This window comes from Paramisgurnus dabryanus, chromosome 8 (genome assembly GCF_030506205.2).
Source record: "Paramisgurnus dabryanus chromosome 8, PD_genome_1.1, whole genome shotgun sequence".
Lineage (NCBI taxonomy): Eukaryota > Metazoa > Chordata > Actinopteri > Cypriniformes > Cobitidae > Paramisgurnus > Paramisgurnus dabryanus.
In genome coordinates, this window is record NC_133344.1 from 25,431,919 (window position 1) to 25,450,217 (window position 18,299).

At 38.2% G+C, this 18,299-nt stretch overlaps 1 protein-coding gene across 4 annotated transcripts in view; it reads right to left on the minus strand.

Annotated features, from left to right (window-relative positions):
- arhgef12a (Rho guanine nucleotide exchange factor (GEF) 12a) overlaps positions 1-18,299 on the minus strand; it is a 73,811-nt gene that overhangs the window by 20,687 nt on the left and 34,825 nt on the right. For 3 of the 4 annotated variants that reach the window (XM_065281200.2, XM_065281198.2, XM_065281201.2), the window contains 22 exons: positions 16,812-16,861; positions 16,395-16,452; positions 16,150-16,319; positions 15,660-15,734; positions 14,620-14,694; positions 12,302-12,409; positions 12,024-12,146; positions 11,838-11,936; positions 11,652-11,762; positions 11,479-11,577; positions 11,016-11,058; positions 8,595-8,700; positions 8,379-8,504; positions 7,993-8,025; positions 4,484-4,601; positions 3,982-4,081; positions 3,548-3,763; positions 1,348-1,483; positions 1,117-1,152; positions 682-821; positions 343-489; positions 178-263 (listed from right to left, as the gene is read on the minus strand). In XM_065281200.2, coding sequence (XP_065137272.1) covers positions 178-263; positions 343-489; positions 682-821; positions 1,117-1,152; positions 1,348-1,483; positions 3,548-3,763; positions 3,982-4,081; positions 4,484-4,601; positions 7,993-8,025; positions 8,379-8,504; positions 8,595-8,700; positions 11,016-11,058; positions 11,479-11,577; positions 11,652-11,762; positions 11,838-11,936; positions 12,024-12,146; positions 12,302-12,409; positions 14,620-14,694; positions 15,660-15,734; positions 16,150-16,319; positions 16,395-16,452; positions 16,812-16,861 — 2,255 coding nt within the window. The remainder of the gene's footprint in view (positions 1-177; positions 264-342; positions 490-681; positions 822-1,116; positions 1,153-1,347; positions 1,484-3,547; positions 3,764-3,981; positions 4,082-4,483; positions 4,602-7,992; positions 8,026-8,378; positions 8,505-8,594; positions 8,701-11,015; positions 11,059-11,478; positions 11,578-11,651; positions 11,763-11,837; positions 11,937-12,023; positions 12,147-12,301; positions 12,410-14,619; positions 14,695-15,659; positions 15,735-16,149; positions 16,320-16,394; positions 16,453-16,811; positions 16,862-18,299) is intronic. The other variant, XM_065281199.2, reaches the window with a different exon arrangement.

Here is an 18,299-nt window from a genome sequence, read left to right on the forward strand (position 1 = left end):
TTTTCTGCGGGAAACCCTGTACACACATAGTGAATAAATAAAAAAATAAGATTAGAAAACAACAGCAAACCAATTATATAGCTAAATGAGGTAATATGATAATTTTATTATTTTTAAATAATTTTTAAAATATTTTTTTAAATTCAAAATCAAATACAGAAAAACATGTGTTCTTACCCAAGACAGTAATTCATCTCCTATCTGGTCAATAACGGTTAGCTCGTATTTCTTGCGTATTGCAGTCATATGATCCGCTATCCTCACTGAAATAAAAGAAAGCAGTGAGAATTAAAAGTGATGAGACCCCAGTTACAGTTTGTGTTTAGATGATGCACAGCATACCGTGCAGTTGGATGATTTCCTCCAGGTTGGTAAATATGTTTTTGATGTCAGCAGGGGGCAGTATGTTTTCTCTCGTGAGTTTTTGGTAGAAAACGCTGTCTAGGACCTTCAGCATACGCACATGTGCTCGTTCGGTATAGAGTAACTCTGAAAAGATCAACAAGGGTTAATTCAATAACACCAGAACATCTGTTGGAGTACAATCTCATTTATGTAAACAAAATCAATTTGAGTTTAGTCTAAGCCCCGGCTTCTAGCAGACTTTGCTTCGTGCATTCAATCTAAATGTCTAAAGTGCACCTGTGTAATGTATGAAAGTGAACGGAGAACAGGACGAACCATTTATGACTTCTTGTCGTTTGATCTCGTGGGGTGTCAGGCCTGCTAAAACGTCACGCCCCACCAGCTGCTGCCAGTTTGGAGGATCAACAGAGTAAACATCACTCCCCTGATCATCTTCACTCTGCAGCTCTTCAAACCTGTGAGAGACGGACAGAAATGGTCTAGAAACCCTTTCATTAACCCTTAATATGTATCTGAATATGGGCTAAATGTGACTGCGTGATAAACAGGTATGCACAAGACAAGTTGCATTAATAATCTGTGTATTATACACATGCATCAATGTGATTTTCGTTTTCTCCATTTTATACTACAAACAGCAAAGTGAAAAATGTATGGGCACGTTTATACACATTCTTCAATGACATAGTGAATGGAAAGCTATATGGATGGTAGGGACAAGAGTGATTGAAAGCAGCCAGTGACCAGTACCTTCTAATCAGTTTAGGTGTGCCCACATCGAGGAGTCTGTAAAAACAGTACACACTTGCTCACTTCACTGCCACAAAGTGCAGACTAAGGTTAGTGACTAGATCAAAGCTGATGCCGGTGAGGTTTCAGAGCTCAGCATTTAATAACATGAAGTCAAAACAGAAGCCGAAATGTACAATGTTAGTAAACAGTTTGCAGTAGCACAACATTAACAAGGATGTTTTGGTGCACCTGTCTCCCTCTCTGTCATCATCTAGATGGTCCATGTTCTCTGGGATGTAATCACAGGGTGGGTAGATGCTGTCCAGCACATCTCCAGCTTGAAGACCGTCACTTAGCCGTGGAACCACTGCAGACGGGCTCATACCTGAGGACACAGACGATCCAGACTAATAAAGCACAACTACATATTTGGCTGGAGTGTCCCTTCAAGGCCACACATGTGTTTTCGGTTTATATGGTATTGAATTGATACAATGAGAGCTTTAGAGAAAGAAGTACGGTTACGTCATGTAGTAGATGCGGCAAAACAATAATGACAATTAGGGACGATTTTTACCTTGTCTTTGTTGAATAATGGTAGTCTACCCGCATTCACGAACATACAAAAAGTGCTAGACATGCTAAACAGCTCAGTCTCATAAAAATTCCTCTTTTAGAAATGTCAGCCAGAAAACGGCCCAATCTGAAAAACTGATGCTTATGACATCACAGGCATCACCCTGCCCCTCCACTTTTTAAATAATTGGCTACATTTTTTGAGTGGCAGCAAAGTCAGCCAATCAGTAATGAGATTGCAAGTTAAGGCAGTAGGGGGAGCCAAATTGGTGCAAAACTACTTGTTTAAAATCCCCCACCCTAATAGAGCTATTTGAGAGAGGTTTTTAGGAAGCTTCTAAGACATTACAGACCAAACAAAAACATTTTTGTCTACATGTCACATCACAGAACAAGGATAAATACCCCGTTCAATCATTCTATGTCACCTTTAATCTATAGCAGAATAAAAGTTTTTGTTTACATCATATATATGTGTGAAATGTGTATATATAATTGTAAATGTATTTATAAATATGCACACATGCATGTATAATTTTAAGAATATATTAAGTATTTATATATAAGTTATCCATGAAAATACAAATGTATATACAAATGTAAACATTTCTTAAATATATACATGCATGTGTGTGCATTTATCTAAACAATGTAAACACTAGGGCTGGGTATTGGCAAGGGCCTCATTATACAATACGTATCAAAATACATGGGTCATGCTACAATGTATCAGAATACGATTCAATAAGTTGCATGTAGCGATACATTGCAATACTTTTACCTTTTTTTAAATCAAAAATGTAAAAAAATAGATGATTTTTTAAACTTTTTTTGTAAAGCCCAAAGTGCTTCCAAACGTCGGCTTTGAAAGCTGCAGGGTTTTTTTTAATTTTCTGCCGTTTTCTCACTCCCGCTAACTTCTGAGACATTGGTCGAATGGCCGTATAGACCCCTTCAAGGTTTGTAAACATTGAATGACTATCGGGTGCGCGCGCAGCATGGGGTCAAACTGTTCATATCATCCAGGCTTTATAATTTAATCTAACAGTGCTGAAAAATGACGACTTACCTCAAATGAAGTGAGCACTACAAACACAAGCCTCTTTGATATTTGCATTGTCCCAGTCTGCACGTTAATTACTTGCAGCCGCAGATGTTGTATTTTTTTGTTTTTGAGATTCTGCATGAATCGCGAAAACTTAACGGAAGACCTGGTGCGATTTTCAAAGCCCACGACGTAAGTAGGCATTTTTGACGATACCGAATAATACGCAACTCAATCTGCTGTAATGACTTTTCTGACCCCGACATGCGCAGTGGGAACCGCCTGTGACGTGAACTGTGAAGGGGTCTATATGACAGACAACTGGACAGCGACAACTACAGCAGCGGCGAATGAGGTCGTTTGACGCACACAAAAGACATTGATTTTATGTTTTTTTTTTTTATATTGATAGTAGAGATTGAAATATCGATGCACTATCGTGGGAAAATTTATCACAATAGTAAGCTGTGTCGATATTTTTGCACAGCCCTAGTAAACACACACATATATGATGTAAACAAAAACTTTTATTCTGCTATAGATTAATCACGATTCCCTAATATCAACCTATTACAAATTGGTACTGAACTGCAGTGGAAAACCAAACCAAGCCAAAGTAAAGTGGCCAGTTTTTGGCCAAAACAAATTGCGAGTGACACACCCACTATTTGAGCTGAAAAGGTGACAATGGCTGCTCTTATTTTCTCTGCTTGTAAAACTTAGTGGCTTGTGTAAATCATCATGACATCAGTCTTCAGGATAAGCATATGAAGTGAAAGGCTATGAAAGGACAATAATCACTCGGATCACTGGAGATCCGGTACTCACTGAACTCCGCTTCCCTGCCAGAGGGGTCTGACGGTGAGGTGTATGAGCTGCTGAAGAGAGGAGAGGTGATGATTCCCGGGCTCTGTAAGAGATCGGAGCCCTCGCTCGACAGACTGCCCCGCAGACGTCCACCCTCTATCGGTTCTGAGCTAGCCATTGCTGGTTGAGACATCTGTTTTTGAGGCCTTTGCTTGATGTGTTCTCCCGCCTTGCCACCTGCTCAAACGTACACATACACCAAATAAGATCCAGTATTAAATATGACCTCCACTACCCAGAAGACAGCAAGCCATCTACATTTAAAACTGCTTGTAAATTAAAGCCATCTATGAAATATTCATTTGAAGACAGCATGCACACATACACAAGCCAATGTTAAATTATCTCTTGCTGTTTTGCCAACAACAGCACTGTGTTTTGAGACTTAGACTTACCTGCTATTGATTCAATGCGAACTGGCCACCGGGGAGGTACCCGAATAGGGAAGCGAGGCCTTTTAAGTTTCTCCTCTCCTTCCTTCTCTGTTTTGCTTTTCTGTTTGGGCAGAAAAAACAACAGTCCTTAGGGTAACAGCTTAGTTACAGAAATACTTGGAATATATTTCTCTGTTCCGAAGCGTAGTGAGCTGCATACAAAGGTAAACTTTTAAGATGCGATCTCAACGCAGTCTTTTCCAAAAGAGCAGCATTTTAATTAAGCCTATGTCACCTTGTTTAAGTCATATTTTTAGGCAGAAAGATTATATATTCCTCGTTGAATATGCAATCCTATAATGCATCGCAACAAGCTTAGTGGAAGAACCCTAAGTGAGTAAAATGTTGATTATACTGTACATAAAGCGGCAGGTGTTTATAAAACTGGTCCAGCCAGATCAGTAGGTTTAGAAAGTGAGATATATGGGGGGGGGGGGGGGTAGGAAATGGTATAAGCATTTACCCTCAGTTTAGAAGGAAGGAAATTAATTCGAGGTCGTTTGGACTCCAAGATTCGTTGTTCTTTCACTCGAACACCCAGATGCTTCATGTACATGTACATCACATACTGTATTGTCGTGCTGAAAAGGAACACAAACAGGTTTAAGTTAAGATGTTGAGATATAGATTTAATATTGATTAATATTGTACTTTCTGTGATTGTAAGATTGAAACAACGGTACACTGTGTTCCAAATTATTATGCACATGCCATTTTTGCTTATTTTTCCAATACAGTCAGTAAATTTACACATTTGTGTGGATGTTATTATATTTAAATGAAATAAAATTGTCAAAAGATACTTTCAAAAATATGCAAAATATGCTGTTCCAAAATATTATGCAGAATGCACTTTAACCAAATTTATAATGATATAATGGATTAAAATGATTCAAAAATAGATCTCTTTCAAATGTGCTGCATGGACAGGTAATATTTCAAACAAATAAAAAATAAAATAAACAATGTATTTACACAAGTTACATAGTAATACATGAGAATATCTTTGATGTCTTTAACTCTCCTAAACTTGTAAGTTTAATGAAAAATGTACTGTTCATATATTAGTGCCTTTTTGTCTGGTATGTATGAGTTGCTTTAAAGTTACAATTGTTCTGATATCTCAGATCTCTTAAAATTACAAAATTTTTGGTACACTAATTGAAGATAAACAAATTCAATTTCTATTGAGAAATGATTCATACATGTAAATATACAAAAATACAGCCAGTGTTTCTGTTTTTCAAAAAGAATTTTGGATTTACTGTAAATCTTTAAGTAGGGTTAAATTGAAAAAGTGAAAGAAGTTTATTTTTCCTGTTGAAGTACTTTAAACTTTAAGACCCCGATCTCTAAGTTTTTATTTTAACTTTTTTATTTTATGTATTTATTTGTTTTTGTGTGTTATATTGAGTCTTTCCTTAAAGCTGTGATTTATATTATGCTTTACTTTATATAATGTTAAAGTAAATCAATAATACAATAAAAAGAGTTTCAACCCATTTACATTTAGAAACTGCTTAAAAATGAAAGCTATCTATAAAATATTTATTTAAAGACAGCATGTTCACATACACAAGCCAATGTTAAATCATCTCTTGCTGTTTTTTCTAGCATGTTGTGTCAGGAGTACTGCGTTTGGAAGATCTTTAAAGTCTTACAAACTAAAAACAATGAATTTTTGAAGCACCTGCACTCCTGTTTCACATCTAGCTGTTACTTGAACTCTTAAGGGGCCGTCACACTACACTTTTCGTGTTATCGACTTCCATTCATACGCATGTGAATGCGTCAGATTGAATGCACAAGTTTGTGTGAAGAGGTTTTGCTGCATACCAATGTTTAAGTCTGGTGACCTCTGACCTGCAAATTCGTGTTAAGTGGAGATATGTGAACGACAGAAAACCGGTTAAAAAAATGGACGAAGCCACATAACTTATACTGACAAAGCGCTCCCTGCCCATATTCAGAGTAATGTCCGAAAAATATTTGCATGCTCAAAGTCCCCTTTACCATGGTATTTCTTTCTAGAACATGGGTAAAACAAATCAAACAGATACTGTTTGCCGTCCTGTGATGTCTAAAACCTGGATAATATGCATTGTTCATGTGGACTTACACACTAACTACAGAAATGAGCATCTGTGCATTTCACTTGCTAGCTATTTCATGCATTTTGGCTTAACACCGTTTAAGAGTTAAGTTCCTTATGCTAAACTTAGGCAGTGTGTCAAAAAGCAGTTGGGCGTATGACAGAGTAACACGAAAGATTCATACGTAACAATCTTGCATTTATTCTTTTATGGGCAATTTCAGTGCAGGAAGTACAGTGGAAGTCTTTATATGGGCACTTTAACGGAAATAGCGCACACACAAAGCTGACATGAAATCAATGTCACCAGAGAAGTGTTGTTGTTTGTGAGGGAAATTCAAGCTTTTTCAGCCTTCCTATGAACCTAGCATTATGGAAACAATAGATATAGGGGCTGTGTACACCAAAACTTTTAAACGCGGCTGAAAACGCCTTGAGGACGCCAAATGCCAGCTGTTTTTCAGCTGAGTGCCAGCTTTCTTCAGCTGAGCGCTTTGATAGCTGTGATACTTCAGCTGCGAGCCGGTTGGTTGCTGTGGCAATGTCCCGCCCCTCCTCCACTGTGATTGGGCGGCTGTGTGAGAACTGACATTGACGAGCGGAGCTTTTCTCACAAAGTTGAATCTCTTTCAACTCTCGACGCTCAGCGCCGAGCGCGGAAAAACCGCCGAGCTCCGGTTTTCAGCGCGGAAAAAACCCGCTTGCGGCTGGCTTATTTGAAAAACGCCGAGCTTCCATTGGAAACAATTGAAAACATGCGCCGGCCGCGGGCGTAAAAGTTTTGGTGTACACAACGCCATAGTTTGTTTATTCAGTGTTGCAGCGAAATTGTGTGTGTGTGTTTGTTTAATGGTGGATTTCGTTGAAATGGAGAGGTCCCAACTGTGCCATGAGTCCCAGGCGGTAAGTAAAACTGCATCATATGTCTGTGTTTTGTTGGCAATTGGCACGTAAGTGCATGTAATGTTCATGTAATAATGTAAAAGACACTAACATGTAGTTAATGATAACCCAGGTGCTTGAGTTTATTCGGAAAGAAACACTATAGCTGATCTGTCTTTTATAAATCTGATCAAACTAAAGAATCTTCGGATATATAAAGGATGAAATACTACTCTATAGGTACTCAAGTTTAACATGATAAAAGCAGAAACAGTGTGTTATTTGAGCTTAAAATGAATTATTAATCAAAATATGGAAATTTTACACACAATTTATTCAGCCTCATGCCATCCCAGATGTATAGGACTTCCTTCTTCAGTTGATCACAAATTAATTATTTTATATTAAAATGCTATCACGTTGTCTTCTTACATGGGGCATAACACAATATAAAATCAAGCCAAATTATATTATTCATCTAAAAAAACGAAAGTCACACACATGTGGGATTTCATGAGGTTGCGCAAATGTATAAATTTTTCATATTTAGCTTAACTATTCCTTTTAATATTTTAGTCTCTGAGGTTTAAACTTGTGCCTGTTGATGGCTACTGGCTCCATGTGGCCGACTCCGTCTGTTGACATAATTCCCATCGTAATGTGTCTTCTGCCATATGTCATCTATCCATATGTCCTGTACATTCATAAATCATACAGGCTTGTGGTGTCACCATATGGCATTTCAGATATGTTTGCCTACATTATAGCAAATGAGGACTTGGGAATGCATGTAAGATTAGAAAATCTCATTACGTCGCTCTGTTGTGCAGCATCTCGCGTTTGTGTCGATGCTTTGGGCCCCCTGGGCGCTGACAATTTACAAACCAATCCAATGAAAAGCCTTTATGCTTGATCAAATAACCTGCCTCCCTAACGTCTTTATAGTCAAACGTTACGAACAAGGCTTGCCGGAGGAAAACATGAAAGATGTTTCTTACCATTTCTCCTCCTCTGTGGCTTGTGAAGTCACCCTGAAAGATAGACAAACGGACGAATAAATACTTTATGGTCACATAAATTAGATCACAATATTTTTGAACCCTTTTAACTACAACTGATATATATCTTGGGCATATGAATTAATGCTTTGAAGTTGTTTTGAAAGGTTACCATCTTTCATTAATAGGAAACATGCTAGACGTTATTTATATCCTCCCAACCAAGACAAGGACGCATTACAAAACAAGTAGTCACAGCAATGACATGCTTTAATTTGCTGCAATTTTCACGACGCAGCCTAAATTTTACAGCGAGCACATACTGTGAATCCTCAATGTATCTCACACCCCGTAATACCAAACAATTAGGAGAGAGTGACACTCACAGGACGTCATCAATCTTTGAGAGGATGTTCTCTGCATAAACTCTCTCTCTCTCCAAAAGCAGCTGTACAGAGTCCAGACGAGCGAGCTCCGCCTCAGCCACCGTCAAGCCCATGCTGCGTTTCTGCCTGCAAGTATGCATGCAAACGCATTATTAGTGGGTTCTGATCGGACATTGTTAGATTTGATGGTAAACATCATTAATGTGTATTTCTGACCTGAAGTCTTCCAGATTTCTCTGGACATCTGGAAGAAGAGTTTCCTGCATTGTTTGTATATACTGCCTGTGCAATTCCTCAGGAATCAGCTCCAGTCTTCTCCTGTCTGACAACAAATATGCAAAAATATTTTCATTTCAGATTTTGATTTCTTAACATTATTTAGTTTATGTATGTCCATTGCATTAGCACATTAGCAGCCCAAAGAACCTGATTTTAACTCTCAAGAAACACAAACTCATAAAAATTTATAAGGACGCCATCCTAGTCGTGTCCGCATTCAAGATGAGAGCGTACGCAATTTACGGAGGGTTCTCTGCTGCTGCTCTGTGCCCCCACCCTCCGAATTTTTCATACATACACTACGTTGATACTCTCTCCTGAATACAGAGGAGTCAAAGATGGCGTTGTTTTTATTTATAAAGTTTTAAATTTGAATATTTCTACAACAAAATAGTGCAGATTACCCTCAGAAGGCCTTTGTTTATTATCATCGTCTTACGTATACATGTAAAAAACATTGTGCAGCATGTTTACTAACAACACAAGCAGCAGATACTGACCTAATATTAGTGTGCGACAATTTAAACCTCTCATTTCTACAGCTCGCATTTAAACTAAAGCAGGGGAACGCACCCACAGGTGTGGCATACTCTTTTTAAGTAATTAAGACAGAAGTGGTTGAAAGTGGACAAAAGAGATGGATTAATTAAAAAATAATAATAATAAAAGGCATTTCTAAAATAATCCACTTCTTTGAACAAGACGATAAACAGTTGCAAAATCACTAATGCCAAGGTGTAAACGTATTTAGAATGCTAATCAAGCGATCCCTTCATTGCTAGACCCATGTTTAGGAGCAAAATCTCAAACATACACATTATAAATTATTTTTTTAAATAGCAAACTAGCTGTAATCACTACCTACTATTATAATATATATAAAAATAGGCCTGCCACCAACAACTAATTTTATAATGACTCATGGGATGTCATTTATAATTTATTGATTAATCAATTACTCTAAACAAATAATTTACCATCAAAAATCATCAAAAATGTCTAAATCCAAATGTTCTTTAAACGTGGCATACTCTTTTACATTGTATATAAATACTATTTATTAACTGTCTATATAATTTGTATTTATAATGTATTGTTATTCATTATGTCATTTATGCCCTCACACAAAGAAATGTCCTTAAAATGGTAGGCAAAAGGGAGAACGATGTCAAATTTACTGTGCCTTCCATAGACGCTGCATAAGAAAACACCCGCGCATTAGCGTGAACTATAGTCATTTTTTGTGTGAACAAGGCCCAGAAACAATGCCGTAAGGGGGGTGCCGTAGTGAGGACGCGCTTGTCATCGCAACAAGAAGTTACGGTTCAGCTCTTTGACACAGGGAATTAAAAGCAGATCTACATTCACGACGAGAAATGTCTGCAAACTGGACTGAAGCAGAGATCAGGGAGTTACATTAAGATACATTAAATAACCCTGAACATAAAAAAACGCAGGGACAGATCAAATCTAAACGATCATCAATTCCAGTCCTTGCGACCCTTTTCTTTAAAAAGAACAGCAGATTTTAAAAGTTCTGCCTAAAAGGATGAGCTATTCACAAAAAAAGCTTATCATCCTGAATACGTTAGCCACAGTATGCTAATGAAACCTTACATAGTTTACAAACCAGCTAATCTGAAGTACGCCCATACTTAAGACCCCTTCGGCCTTTGAAACTTTTGCAAACAAACTTGTTTAACATTGCACTCGCGCCTGCTTCATCCATCATCTTTGAAAACGGCGGACTGAGCCGACTGGTGCGACAGACATAAGGTTCGCGCCTACTAGTGGTGTGTAGGAAGCGGTTGTTATTTTAGAGTGAGAACTAAATTTAAAAGGTAAAATTATGGAATCGATTAAAAATATTAATGTCTACTAATTATCAGCGTCTACGCTGTCGATTCTATCGACCAATCGCGAAAACTCTATAATAAAATATGGTCAATTTTGTCTAGCCAGCTGTGTTTGTATTTATTACAGCTATGTACTGTACGTACACCCCGCACCTAATGAAAATATTCACTGGGACACATACATTTATCTTAAGAAAACATAAAAGGCCCTAACTTGGTTGAATTCACAGCATTCAGCATGTTTTGTTTTCAGTGATGTCAACATGACACACGGGCAGAGTGACCGAGCTATTCAGAAGCTAAATCCATAATTACATGCACACTCAATGTGAATGTTAAAAAAAAGGTTAAATTACAGGTTTCCCACCAGGAGCTGAGGTATGATTATGCGGTTGGCATTCGAAAAGTACAAAAGCATATGTTAAAACAACACTGCCGGGGCGAGAACAACTTGTATTCCTTCATTAAAATAGTTCTGTAATGGAGTGATCCCAAGGCTTACCGAGTTCAGAGGAGATGGATTCGGGCACAGCGACCTTCAAATGCTGTAGAGCAAAAACATTAGCTTGAATTAGGGTTTGACAAAACATGCAAAACAACCGCAAAATATCAAGGTGACAAAACTGCAGAGCTTTGGGGAAAAAAGTGGTAGCAAAAGAACAAATTTTGCTGCGGGGTAGATTTGCACAAAATCACAAATGCATGCACGCTGAGTTTGAGAATAACAATATGCGATGACCGTGAGGGTAAGAGGTTGTCTAAGAGCATGTTAGCTTCCTGACCCTGAGGCTGCTGGGAAAGGGGCAACCCTCCAACAACACCTCTCAGGACAAAAGATGCTGTTGATAGGGGCGGATCCGGCCCCCTTGCCCCAACTTGCCCATAGACCGAATGACACTAAAGGCAGTGCAGACAGTGACGGATTTGAACAAGAAGAAAGATAAGGGGTGTGAAAACAGACTTACTGCCCCCCGGTCTATGAAGAACCCTAGGAATTCTGTGAAGATCCGGCGAGCTTCTTTGGAGTTTGTGTGCTTGTAGAGGTCGGCGTACAGGTAGCAGAGCTGTGGACATGAGTAAGATTCAGTACGAGATATCAAACATGAAACTGATAAGGAATCTGGATGCTAAAACTCACCAGAGGCGCAGGGTCAAATTGTGAGATCACATAATGTAGGAAGGCCGCGAGGTGAGCAGGGCGAGTCTTGAGCAGCTCGATGTTCTGAAAGCAGCTGCACTGGCCGTTCACCTGGTGTAACGCATCAGGTTATAAATCTAGATAACCAAGAATTGCATTTCTGCAATGGAAAGGATTTCAAAGTACCTGCTGCTGGTCTGTGATAAAATCTTCATCTTCTGGAGCGATGATGTCTATAGTCTGCCTGGACAATGGGCTACCTATGTTGGACTGGGAATGAGAATCCTGCAGCAAGATGAAGAGAAAGTGTCACCTTGATCTGAGATCAGACAGCAAGGTCTTTTGCAAAGAAAGAACGTGGTCAGTTCTTACCAGGTCAGATCCGTCATCGGCCTCGAGGGACGGGCAGGAGTTGAAGCTATCTCTGGGCGTGCTTTTTGGACTGGAACAATTGGAATCTCTTAGACTCTCCGGAGAGGCCGGGTAGAACCGTCGCTGCACATTACAAACCATAAACATTATTAATTACACAAAAAACAACAACAAGAGCTATAGCCCTACTTCATACGAGACAGGCTGTTATCCACTGAATGATCACACAACAAGTGTCACTGTTTAAGTGAGATAAATGAAGATGTGTTGATACTTACAGGTGCCACTGAACTTCCACCCCATAAACCATCAGGGCTGAGGTCTCCTCTCGAATGATCCTCATCCAACCAACATCCATTTTCACTGTTCCTGAGATACAGACCCTCCTAGAGCACAAATTTACACTCAATTCATGTGACACAATGCTAAGCCACAAAATCTATTTTTTAGCTTCTCTATATTAGTTGACTAATATGTTACATTAGCAGTATTCTAGTATTCACCCAAAAATGAGCTACTTTGACACTCTCACCGGTGGTGGTATGAACTAGAGGTCTTCACAGGTCCACTTAGATCCGAAAACCCGAGGTCCGACCCGAGACCCGATCAGGATCGGGTCTAAAAGTTTCATGTGTGCCTCGGACACATGTCGGGTATAATATTAGCGGCATCAGGTCTCGGGTAATTTAAAATGAATGTGTTTTTGTCAAACGGAGCCGTAAACCCAAACACTCTGGCGTGTGTGCGTCAATGTCCTTTTCAAACCTTTCCTTTGTTTGCGTTGAGACAGACATGTTAATCAATGTACATTTTAGCTGCGGACTGCCCACACTAGAGTTCTCAACGGGTCGGGCGGGCCCGACAAACCCGACGGGACCCGCGGATTCAGGTCAAAATATAAGCAAATGAGTCGGGTTGGGTCGGACCTTTTACGCTCCGTGAAAAAAATTATTAATCATCACTGCTGTTCACCATAAAGAAAGTCTGGTCTGGCTGCTGCGTGCAACGTGCATCACAGAGAGGGGCGGGGGATAGCAATAAGCTCCGGGGCGGAACAGCAACGGATCCAGACCGGAGCTGCCGGATTCAGAGCGGAGACCGGAGCTTATTGCTATCACTGCGTGTATGCCTGTTGCCTGGAGAAGAAGAGATGGAGAAAAGTAAACTTGCCGCAGGTGAATTCACCGTTGCTTGCTACTACAGGAGGAGAAGCCACTGGCTGGGTACATGTTTGAGTTCTTTTTATTTATTATTGTGTGATTTTTATTTAAGGCATATTTATATAGCCTATATTTATAAGTTTAGTGTTTTAGTTGTTTGTATTGTTAAACAGCGTGAACATTAAAGCTTGATTTGTCTGCTGGTCATGATAATAGCCTGTATGAGAAAAAAAAGGCAGGGGAGGGGGGGTCGGGCTGCGGGTTGAGTTCGGACAGATAATTCACGTTGATGTGTCGGGTTACATCGGGTCGGGGCTTTAAAAGCTACGGGCCGGGTCTGGTTGTTATTTTCAGGCCCGTTGAGAACTCTAGCCCACACATCAATGCCGTTTACATTCGAGTTCAGTCAGGTTAAAAAAATGCCACTGGTTCGGGTCGGACTGTGGTCTAATTTCCTCGGGTTTGTCTCGGGTCTTTAAAAAAAATATTTATGCACATCGAGTTCGGGTATAAAGTGATTCGGGTCAGGTACATTTCTTTGGACCCGAGAAGACCTCTAGTGTGAACACATAGTAAATTAGGGGTGGGCACACCTAGTCCTGGAGGGCCACTGTCCTGCAAAGTTTGGCTCCAACCTTAATAAAACACACCTGAGAAATCTAATCAAAGGCTGCAAGATGACTTAGAAATGACATTCAGGTGTGTTTGATTAGGGTTGGAGACAAACTTTGCACATTTTCTGTGCTAAGGTTTTCAAGGTATGGGCTGTGTTTACACAAATTTGTACATTTACATTTAATACATTTAATATTACAAATTCTTTTTTTTTTTTTAAAGAAAATTATCATTTAAATGGTTTATTTTTGTAATTGGCATATAGTTGCTTAAAAACAAAATGTATAATGTTTCCAGATAACAAGTTGTTGTTTGTATACGCAGAATTTAGAAAATAACACATTTCAGTGTTACACACTGTTGAACCATGGTATTTTTCTTAAAGTTACCATACTGCCAAAACCTCATACCGGCCCATGACAATGGTGTTTCTGATTTCTGCTTCATTACAAATATCTTCCTTTTTGTTCAGCAGAACAAAGAAATTTATACAGGTTTGTAATAACATGAGGGTAAGCAAATGATGACATTATTGGCACGAATAACAACTTTTCAATTTGGCCAAAGTCTAACAAGATTTATTACTTTGTTGTTGCACCTGTATGAAACTGAAAGCTATTAATTCATACTAAAACAGAAAATGCCTTTAAACCAGCTGGTTAACAATAATAGCGAAAATGTGTAAGAAAAGTGCAATTAGTTGCAAGATTTTTTTTTTAGGCTTACCAGAAGGTTAAAAATTGTAAAAATACATATCAGTCTATTCTACACTATTTCTGACCATGTAAAGTTAATGTCACAAGAACTCAGAAATCGCATACATGTGGAATGTGCTTCTTTGCTTCTTGGTTTTCCCTTAGTGGTTTGGGAGTTTTGTTGTATTCATCCTTCAGTTCCTACAGATCAAAACAGAACTTGAGTATGATCAAACTTGAAACATTTTTATATTTTTTAAGTAAGGGATAATGATAGGCAGCCGGTTGTTATCGCAGAAATAAGCCCCGACTGTGTGATCAGGACCCGACACGAAGCGGAATATCACACTGAAGGGACTTATTACACAGCCATTTTTCCTCATAAGTAAGGTAAGGAGCATTAAATATTGATATGAAATATTTTATTTGCTCATTTTTTTAACAAACACAGACCTCCCGCGAGAAAAACCTGTCTACTTTCGGCTTTTGAGTTAGGCAAGATGTTCAAGTGTCATGAACACACTATTTGGTGTAATAATTTGTAAATAATATAATGTCATATATGTTATTAATAGACATATTTGTGTAATATTAAACTGTACCTATCGAAATGATTTGCAGCATCTGAGGTTACCGTGTGTTATTCGTTTTAAGCGGTTTTTATCTGGGAATAACAAACTTGCAAATGTCGAGACTGGCTAATCAGAATCAAGCATTCAAACAAACCGTGTAATAAATATTTATAAGACCTCTAACGCCAGTCCAGGGAAAAGGCAAGTAAAGCCAATTCTAACATGTATTTTAAAACTTTACATATATATTATCAACTTTTTTTTTCTTTAGGAGATTTAGAATGACAGATTTTGTTTACAAAATATAAGGAGGTGGTACAATTGCACTTTGTCCATAGGTGGTGGGCGGAGCCTAAGGCTTGCCTGTTTACTTATCAGGTACACAACAGCTGTAAATTACCCCAACAGGAAAGGTTTCATTCTTATCAACTTGAGTCATACTTGCAACAATACATCTCAACTTAACACACTCACACTTTACTGACAGAGACACGTTGTCAAAATATAAGGAGCAGGTGTGTCTACCTTAAACCACCGTGAGAACAATGTTATGTTTTGACTGCAAATGAAACTGTGGATATTTTAGATTCTGACCTGCATGTCCTGATGCTCCCTGGACACAATCCTCTTGTTGTCCAATCTTTGGTTGTGTGGAACAATGTTCTCTTCCTGTAAAGACACAAGTGGGTCGGGTTAAGATGAAAGGAGGAGCAAATGATAAAATTGGATGTGGTAATTTAATAATTTAAGAGATATGAGGAAGTAAAATCAAAACTAAAACTATATTTGTGACCCTTGTGAAATCTTATGTGAAATTCAGAATAAAGTCTTAATGTAACTATAAGATTAGGAGCATCAAAGTTTGATTTTAGTCAAACATAATAAGGAAAGAAATAATATGAGGAAAAAACCACACAAGTATTGTTTTTGTAAGGAATGCTTAAATCTCCTAATATAACTAAGGCCTAGTCCTGGATTAATCTAAACCCTGTCCAGTAAATTAAAATATAAAATTAATAATATAAACATATGTAAACAACCTTAAAAATTAAAAATGTGTATAAAAAAAGAGTCATCTGCTTACCCATGATACCAGAGAGGGGGTTCGCCCTGGTGCGCTGTAAGAGTCAGGGGTTGTAACAAATGTGTCCCCAAAAATCCCTGGTGAACCGAGACCCACGTCTACCTCAGAGAGGGGGATCTGGGGTAAACCAGGAGGTCTGCCTAATACTGTGAGGGCCACATAAGAGCCGGCTGCAATAAACAAATAAGTCTGGGTCATTGAGGATAATATAACGTGCATAAACAAATAGTTTATACTGTACTTACATTTGATTAATTTCACCACTTCTACATGGTTTGAATGCGTCACCAATGTCCCGTTCACCTAAAGCAGAAGCGAAAACAATAAAAATGTTCGAATTTAATAAACTGTTAAAGGTGTGTGAAGTGACTGTCAATAAATAGACCATGTACATCATAACATTTTATTGAAGAAAAAAAACAATATACTAATATTATTATTTTTTTAATTCCTAAACAAAATGTTGTGGGATCAGTAAAAAGTCTTTGATTAGATGAATAAACCAAATGTTAATTTCCTCCAAATTTTTTAACCAGACACAAATGCAGGTTTGTTAAGTGACCAGCAGGTGGCACAACAGACAGATGCAGAAGTTGCAGTTGTGAAAAGAAAGTAAGGGTGGGTAGAGAGAAATAATAATTCTGCATGTGTAAGACTGTCACCTTAATGATCCTGTCTCCAGTCTGGACACCCGCACGCATGGCAGCTCCATCTACAGACAAAGAGAGGAGGAGTTTTGAACGTGTGCAGAAAATTAATGTCATAAAGAGTAATCTAGTATCTGTAATTTGTTGTGCTTTTAAACATAAGCTACTAGATAAACATTTGATTTCGAGAGGAAAGTCTGTGTGGGCATTTCTGCAAGGTTTTCTTTGAAAGTGGTTTTATGGGTTAAAGTTAAACACAGATATTTTAGAGATATACACACATCTAACTTAATAAACTCAATTTTTGCATTTAAAAAAAAACTAAGTGGTGCTCGCCAATGCAAAACTTGCTACCACAATGCAACCAGGGAGTTGCTATGCAGTGTTTTGAATGCATTTTAGCATGTTGCGATGGTATTGCTAGGTTATTATTTAATTCCTAAAGTCGAAAGAGCTCACACCAAGTCTGTGATATTCTGGGACATAAATACAGGGAACAATAAGAGGGAATACTACAAAATTAATGTCACTACAATCAATACAGTAGTGTTGTACTGTAAAGAGGCCATTCACATTATAATGATAACTATATTAGCGTCCACATCACCGGACGATAACAATACATTTATGCTGATTCGCTCACGCAAATCACTTGCCTTTATTGGCATTAACTAATATTGCATTTTTCTTGTAATAAAAACGTTTGGAATGTTTTACATGTCACTGAATGTGTAAATATGGTGTTTTTGTTGCATTTCACAGCGGTTAACCAGCAGATGTCCTCAACACGCTGCGTTTGTGTAACTCTAAACAGTCAATCTAGTTTGTGTAATGTAATTTCTAACTTTTTGGCGTAGTCAATGTGGTAGGGAAAAAAACATTACGTAGTGAATTTCATCAGCACTGGATACCTGAGGTCATTTTATGTTGTGGACCTCAGCAACGAGCTTCTCCACTGTCATTTCAAGTGTGCGTGCACTTGAAGTTTAAATAGATTTGATTGGCTGTCAATGGCTTATTGTTCATCAGGAGGGAAACCATCGCTCAGAAAGTGATCCCAACTATATCGTTCATTGTATATTTATTGTTATAGTTGTGGTGTGAACTCCGCTATTCTCTTTAATATACAATGATTTTTAAAACTATAATTTTATAGTTATTGTTATAATGTGTGAACGGCCATTAACACACGAAATAATATGTATAATGTGAAGAGCTGTTTATGTATGTGAAGAGCTCGAATGCAAAAGCCACTAAACACCACCTGCGTCAAATATTAGATAATAAAAACTAGCCGAATGCTCTCGGCATATTTTATATCTTCATCAAATACTTTTGCTTCGAATCAACTTAACTTGTTTAAAAGTAATCAATTTGCATTTCGGCTATCATCAAAATTTAAAAATGGGTTATTCAAAACAAAAAATGGATTCTGAATCACAAAATTCAATCTTGGTTTTGATCTGGATCAAATCGTTACTTTGTGTTGTTCAAAACCTTTTA